Raw genomic sequence first — 7,318 nt, forward strand, 5'->3', positions numbered from 1 at the left:
TCTTGTGTCTTTAAGAAAATATATCAAGATGCCTTCTGAGTTCCCCGGCTAGTTACCTTCCCTTCTGAGCCGACCTCTCTGCCTTGAATTGAACTGGCTCAGTAGACCCTCTAGGAAGCTGCTGTTTTGATTGGGCTTTTTGGGGAGGATGGGATGGGGGGAAGTCACTCTTCAGAAATGAAGACAAATGCGTGATAGAGAGAACTTGTCTCATCTACTGGTGGCAGAGGCGTGTTTAAACATGTTTGGTCTGAAGAATATTTATAGATGAACTGGAACTGTGGTGGCAATACTTTTTGACTTCCCTTTGGCTATGCCAATACGCACACACGCGTGCATATGTATGCATACACACCCATATGTAAAAAGATAGTAGATTCAGGATTGGGGGGCAGACAGTTATCTATGCTCTACTACTAGTGAAAATGTTGGCAACCACTTGTTGAAAATGAAGCCCACCCAGTGGCCTCTAGGAAGGTGGTCCTAGAAATCTGCTTCCCAAAGGTTCCAGCCTTGAAAACCCTGTGGCGCTGTTCTACTCTGCACACACAGGGTCACTCTGAGTCGGAATTGACTCAAGCCAACTAGAAGAACAAGGAGAGAGAGAGAGAATGTAAATATCTTAGGCTGGGTTGTTTAGAGAAACAAAATCAGTGACATTCACAAATGTATTGGGAAGCTTTGTATCAAGAAAGTGCCCGAGACCAATCCAACTCAAGTCCAAGGGTCTAGTGCAAGCCAGGGCCCTCTTCAGACTCACGTAGCTGCAGGCCAATAACACAGAAAGGTGAAGTGGGAAACAGGAAGGCCACAGGCTGGTTAGTGCAGTATCAGTGGATCCAAGATCGAGGAAGCGTGGTCGGGCCCCGACAACTCAAGGTTAAGCAGCCCACATGGGGCCACCCCTAGAGGCACGCAAAGTCCCATCAGGCAGCAAGGCAAAGAATTAGAGAGAAAGAGAAGTTCTCAGTTTCTCCTGTATAAAGAGGCCACAAGACCTAGGAGGTCTCATCAAGCTGTGACCTGATTTGACAGGTTGGACTCCAGCCATCCACATTCACACAGGGTCAAGTTGACATAAAATCTGCCACAACTGAATGGTACCATTTTAGTCTTATGCAGTTGCACCTTTATGAAAAAGAACAAAGGAAGGCACCCTGATTTATTTCTCTTTAGTAATAACTGGCAGTACTGCTCTTAGATGATCAGGTTCTCAGGTTGGCAAAACAATAGGAACACAGATGCATGTTATTTTTGTGGGTTGAGTGGGTGTATTTAAAGGGAAGATCTCTTTAAAAGCAAAGGGAGTAAAGTTGAACGTTGACATTTTCAGGTTAGTAAAGACTTTTCCAGGGTCTTTTATGAAAATACTCTTAGTCGCTGGACAGCTTCCTCAGTTTCTATAACTCAAGGCTGAGCACCTCATTTATTTTTCCAGCATTTTATTACGGAAAATGACAAACGTGTAGCAAATGTCGAAAGGATCCTTTGGAACTTCACCAGCTATATTTGCACTGTCTTTGCTTCCTCAATTGGAACTCTGGTGGTGTGTTGGTTTACACATTGTGCGACTGACCTCAAGGTCAGCAGTTCAAAACCACCTGCTGCTTTGTAGAAAGAGCTGAGGCTGTCGACTCTTGTCAAGAGTTACAGTCTTGGAAACCCACAGGGGCATCTCTACTCTGTCCTGTAGGGTTGCTGAGTCAGCATTGAATTGATGACATGGAGTTTGGTGTTGATTTGCTTCCTCAAATGTCCACCCATCCAACTGACTATTGTATTTTGTCTGTCCATGAAGACAGTTGCTAAATCAGCTCTTGGATGACCATGCAGGTGCATTCAACGACTCCCCCCAAATCTCGCTGATCTTGAGTCAATTCTGACCGATAGTGACCCTGGAGGACAAGGTAGAACTGTCCCTGGGGGGTTGTGGAGACAGTAACTCTGTAAGGGAGTAGAAAGTCTCGTCTTTCTCCTGTGGAGTAGCTGATGATCTGGAACTGCAGACCATGCGGTTAACAGCTCAATAATTAGAATTTAAATCATCCAAATTGACTGCCCAGCCCTACTCCCCAATGATGGGGTAACAGGGAGCTGAGCTATCCCAACCCAAGAACAGTGGCAGTGGTGTGCCCCATCAGGTCCACCATCTTGGCACTGCCTTCTCAGTGCCTGGGTTTTCTGTGTCGTTCCCTCAGCATTCTTTTCACCATCCAGACACCAGAGCTTGGCAGCTAGACAAAGCAGAGGCCTGATGCCACCCCCACCGCCCTTGCCCAGCCTGCTCTGGAGCTATAGGGTGATGGCAACCTCTGTTTCCATCCACTCTGAGTAAACTCAGCATCTCTGGTTTCAGGAGGTGACTTGCACTACCACCTCTCCCAGCATGGGGTGTTTTCTGAGAAGGAGATGCGGTTTTATGCTACGGAGATCATCCTGGGCCTGGAACACATGCATACCCGCTTTGTTGTCTACCGAGACCTGAAGGTAAGGCCAGCCCCCAACTTCTGGCTGAGACTCTCCCTTGTGGCTTAATGGGTTATGTGTTGGGTTGCTAACTGCAAGGTCAGCAGTTTGAAATCGCCAGCCCTTCCACAGGAGACAGACGAGGCTTTCTACCCCAGTAATGATTTATAAGGAGCCCAGGTAGCTTCATATGGTGCTCTGACAGAGGAGTAGTTACCCTCAAGGCCATTAGTTTGAAACTTTCAGCCACTCCGTGGGAGAAAGAGAGGGCTTTGAACAGTTAAACTTGTGAATTCACGGGGGCAGTTCTGCCCTGTCCTATAGGGTGGCTATGAGTCAGCATTGACTCAGTGGCAGTAAATGTGGGGTTTGGGGGTTTGGGTGGCTTAGTTCTACTTCTGTAAAGGAATGCAGTCTTGGAAACCCGCAGGGGACGTTCTCCTCTCTCATGTATGGTCTCTTTGAGTTGGGATGCTCTAGATGGCAGAGTTTGGAGTTTCATTTGGAGTGGTGCGTGCTGTTATCATGACCACAGCACCCCCTCCTGTGTGTAGTCTGTCATTGCTCGATCCTGAGGAAGTCATCGCATCCTGTGGTAACTCATCATCTCTTCATTTACACCCTAAACTCTATAACCCTGTGTGTATGTGTTTGTGTCTGTGTATGTTTTGGCGGGGAGGGGGGAGCCGCAGGTGGGCAGAACCTGTCCATCCAAACCCCAACTGCCACGGAGCCATCCTGACTCATGATGATCCTGCCTCCTAAGGACTTGTAAAACTGCCAATTACAGGAGCAGACAGCCTCCTCTTTCTCCCTAGGAGCAGCTGGTGGACTTGACCCTCCAAGCCCTTACCCTAGGGTGCGACAAGGGCTCTTGTCATCATTATAACCCCAGTGCCTAATGCAGGCCCCGCTGCAGCTCATCCACCAAAATCCAAACTTTTCATTGATTAAGAAACAAAAAGCCAGGCAGGAAGTTCTGGGCGTCTCCCACTTGAAACTTGATTGTCCCTCCCTAGACATCCACTAGGCAAGGGTGTGTATTACAACTGGGGACACCTGGTGATGAGGGGGAAACAGCATCTGCTTCCCAGGGCACTGGGCCACCTTCCCTCCTGTTAGATGCAAGCCGGTTGTGAGTCAGAGCTGAGGCTGTAGCCTTAATGCAGTCCCCTGGAATGGTGGCCCAAACCCAGAATAATGGAAGAGGGCGCCGTGCTAGGTGCCACCTCTGCCAGGGAGCTCAGGACTGCTCAGCGTCTCTGCGGGTGACACTCCACTCCCTGAGACTGCCGTTCGCCTGAGGACAAGCACAGAGATAGGAGGGCCTGGGACAGTACAGGAAAGATGAAAGGAGCATTTAATGTTGTCCATCACAAGCAGATAAAAACGATCGCCTAGTATCGGGAGAGGAGTGCCAGAGGTGTGTTCCAGATCCGGTCTGGAATGGCCCACTGTGACTGAACTGGAGTGGCCTGATGGTGTTCCTTTCTCCGGGGAGCGAATAGCACTTCCATTCGTTTCTCAGGGTTCCTTGCTAAGCATCTGGGGGCGGGGAAAAAACCCTTTTCATTTTTGAGCTTATTGGAGATGGTCTTTCTAAAAAACATAGCGTGCTTTGTAGTCTTTCAGGTTGCTTTGCAATTATGTGCCATTGTGATCCATTCCAACTGAAGACTGCAACTGCTTTTGAATCCTTTTTATGGGAGTTTTTGTTTTGCCTGCTATTAAGTAGCTGTGATCTAATTCCTATTGAAAACATAATTCAAGCCATTCCTGGTTATTCATGCTTCAGTTTTAGAAGAGGGGGCCATTATTTTTATTGCACGGAAAATAATAGTTGATCTCCAGCAGGGAAAATAAACCAAACCAAACATTCAGACAACTGTCATTCTATGTGTCCTGGGGAGAGGGACTTTCTTCTCTGTAGTCCTATTGATTTGGTCTAATCTGAATGGAGATGTGTTTCCCAAGTCAAGGTTAAAGTCACATTGCGCCCTGGGGGCAGTGTCAACCACTGGGAGGCTCTGTAGGACAGCTGCTCTGTAGGACAGGTGCTTTGTAGGACAAAGATGAGGCTGTCTGTTTCCATTGAAGCCCTGGTGCATAGTAATTATGCATTAGCCTGCTAACTTCAAGGTCAGAAGTTTGAAACCAGTAGCTGTTCTGTGGGAGAAAGCTGAGGCTTTCTACTCCTGTAAACAGTGACAAATTTCAGAAGCCCACAGAAGCAGTTCCATCCTGTCCGTGAGTGGGCATCAACTCCATGCCAATGAGTTTGATTTTTTACTTTTATGTGTTTGAGTCTGCTTCCTTCAAGATCAACAGTCTGAGACACTTTACGCTGCCCTGTAAGGTCTCTGTGAGTCAGCATCAACTCATGGCAGTGAGCTTGTGGGGTCGTTTGTTTGGCTTTGAGCTTGAACGTGCCCATTGTAAACTGGCAGGGTATCTGTCAGGCTGGTCTCTGAGGTCAGCTGTCTGTGCCCTCTCCCACTTCCCTTTCTGCCCTTTGCTTCCAGGGCCATCTTTCCACTGGTCCTTGAGGTGTGAGCCAACCGAGGGCCACTCAGCTCACTCTGTGTGGCATTTCTGTGTACAGTGAGGAGAAAAGGCATTGTGACCCTCCTCGTGTCTCAAATGCTCATGAATAAAGTCCCTTTGCCTCTGTCACTCCCATTTTACTCTGAAGATGACCTAAAAGATGTTGATCTCACTATCATGTCCGATTTCTATGGCACTTTATCCCCCCTGCCCATGCTCCGCCCTCCTCCCTCCCCCAGGCCCTCAAGACAATGCCAACCCACAGTGACCCTATTGAAAGAGTCCAGCTAGTTCCAGAGATTTCTAAGGCTGTTCATCTTTACGGAAGCGGGCTGCTTCATCTTGCTCCCGGAGTGGCAGGTGGGTTTGAACTGCTGACCTCTCACTGAGCAGCCTAATGCTTGTCCCACTGTGCCACTCAAACCCAAACCAAACTCAGTGCTCTCGAGGCCATTCCACTCACAGCTACCTGGCAGCAGAGGGGAGAGCTGTCCCTGTGGGTTTTCGAGGCTGTAACTCTTCACAGGAGCAGAAAGCCTCCTCTCTCTCCGGAGGAGCGGCTGGTGGGTTTGATCTGTGGTGAACAGCCCCAAGTTGAGTCATATTTAATATCAAGGAGCAAACAGCAGTGCAATAACGAGCACGTGTACAGCCACTGTTGGTGTAGATGTTCTCAGAGCCCCTGTGATATCTTGGAGACATGTCTCTCTCCCTCCACAGCCCGCCAATATCCTCCTGGATGAAAATGGCCATGTGAGGATATCGGATCTCGGTCTGGCCTGTGATTTTTCCAAAAAGAAGCCGCACGCGAGTGTGTAAGTAGCACCTCAGCCCCGCTTACCAGGGCCTCGACGATGAGCCTTTTTGGTTCGGGGCTGACCTGTCCTTGCTATCCCTTCTTCATGAACTACCTCGTCTCTGATCAGCGGGGAGTTTTCGAGATGCGGTAAAGCTGGGAGCGGCAGAGTCTTGCACCACAGGTTGTGAGGGACTTGACCCAAGGGGTGGGTTTTCAGCCACAGGGTCTGGGGGTGGGGATGGTCACAGGGTAACTCGTGGGATACTTTCTCCTCTTTTTCATTTTCTATACTGCCTTCCATTTTACACCCTGGTGGCACTGTAGACTAGAAATAATTGACCTACTAATCTTAGGGTCTACGGTTCAAACCCATGAGCTGTTCTTTGGGGGAAAGGTGAGGCTGTCCTGGTAAAGACTACCAGCCTAGGAAACCCCCTGGAGGGTTGCTGTAAGTCCTGTTTACTCCAGGGCAGTGGGGGTTGTTGTCGGGGGAGGCAGAGTTTTCCTTTACACAAGTTAATGTAACTTCCCACCAGCGAATCAACTCTGCCTCAGAGCGCCCGTGGCACCGTGGTCATGAACCAGAGGATGAGTGGTCCCAAACCACGAGGCCTTCCCCCACCCCACCCCCACTGCTCCCCCCCACAAGAGATTTATAGGCTAGGAAACCCATGGGGATAGTTCTACTCGGTCCTATGGGGTCACTGTGAAGTTAATGTAAGGGGACTTTAAAAAGTTTGTGGAAAACTGGAATGAAAAGATAATGCTTCCTGAAACTTTTTGAAGCTCCTCTCGTGAATAATTTGCCCTCCCTCTCCCTGCCCCCTGCCCTTGGCAGTCCTCCACATGTTTGTTTCTATGTAGACACCTTGGCTGGACTTTTTCTAAAGCCACCTCCAGCAGCCTCTGCCTGTGGTGAATCACTCAGCCTGGAGCCCTCAGAACCTGTGGTCCTGGCTTCTCCTCACCTTTCCTCATTACCCTAAATGCCTTTGGTGGCAAAGTGCAGGAATCGTGGGGCTGCTAACCACAAAGTTAGCAGTTTGAACCCGCTCGTTGCTCGGCAGGAGAGGAATGAAGTTTCCGACTCTGGTGTAGATGTGTAGCCTTGAAAACCCACAGGGATGCTTCGATTCTGTCCTAGAGGCTCGCTGGGATTTGTTTTGTGGTGTAATATTCCTTCGTTGTGGTGGTGGGGGGCGGAGCGGGGCTGTGTGACCCTCCTTCAGCCAGTTAACCTATTTAATCTGCAGTCTCTTTCCTTGAGACTCAGCGGTGATGATGAATCCCTCCCGTTGGGGTGGGGGCAGGGGGGGAGGGGCGTTCCAACAGAAAGTGTGACAAGCAAAGACGGAGCTGGCTGCAGAGAGTCCTTCCAGCATCCTCCTGGACTCTGGTGTCTGCTGACGCAGAGCTCTGCCTGTTTGCTCAGAAAGGTTTGTGCTGTGTTTGGGTTTTTCCCGGTGAGAGCCATTAGGAATCGTTATTATGATAGTGACGAAGGGAACA

The 7,318-nt window shown here is 49.3% G+C and overlaps 1 protein-coding gene across 5 annotated transcripts in view; it reads left to right on the forward strand.

The window, feature by feature from the left end:
* GRK3 (G protein-coupled receptor kinase 3) overlaps positions 1 to 7,318 on the forward strand; it is a 102,742-nt gene that overhangs the window by 52,174 nt on the left and 43,250 nt on the right. For all 5 annotated transcript variants that reach the window (XM_030885441.2, XM_045289661.1, XM_045289663.1 and 2 more), the window contains 2 exons: positions 2,357 to 2,487; positions 5,731 to 5,825. In XM_030885441.2, coding sequence (XP_030741301.1) covers positions 2,357 to 2,487; positions 5,731 to 5,825 — 226 coding nt within the window. The remainder of the gene's footprint in view (positions 1 to 2,356; positions 2,488 to 5,730; positions 5,826 to 7,318) is intronic.

This window comes from Echinops telfairi, unplaced genomic scaffold (assembly GCF_000313985.2).
Source record: "Echinops telfairi isolate 266 unplaced genomic scaffold, ASM31398v2 ScPeMD7_29;HRSCAF=101, whole genome shotgun sequence".
NCBI classification, from domain to species: domain Eukaryota; kingdom Metazoa; phylum Chordata; class Mammalia; order Afrosoricida; family Tenrecidae; genus Echinops; species Echinops telfairi.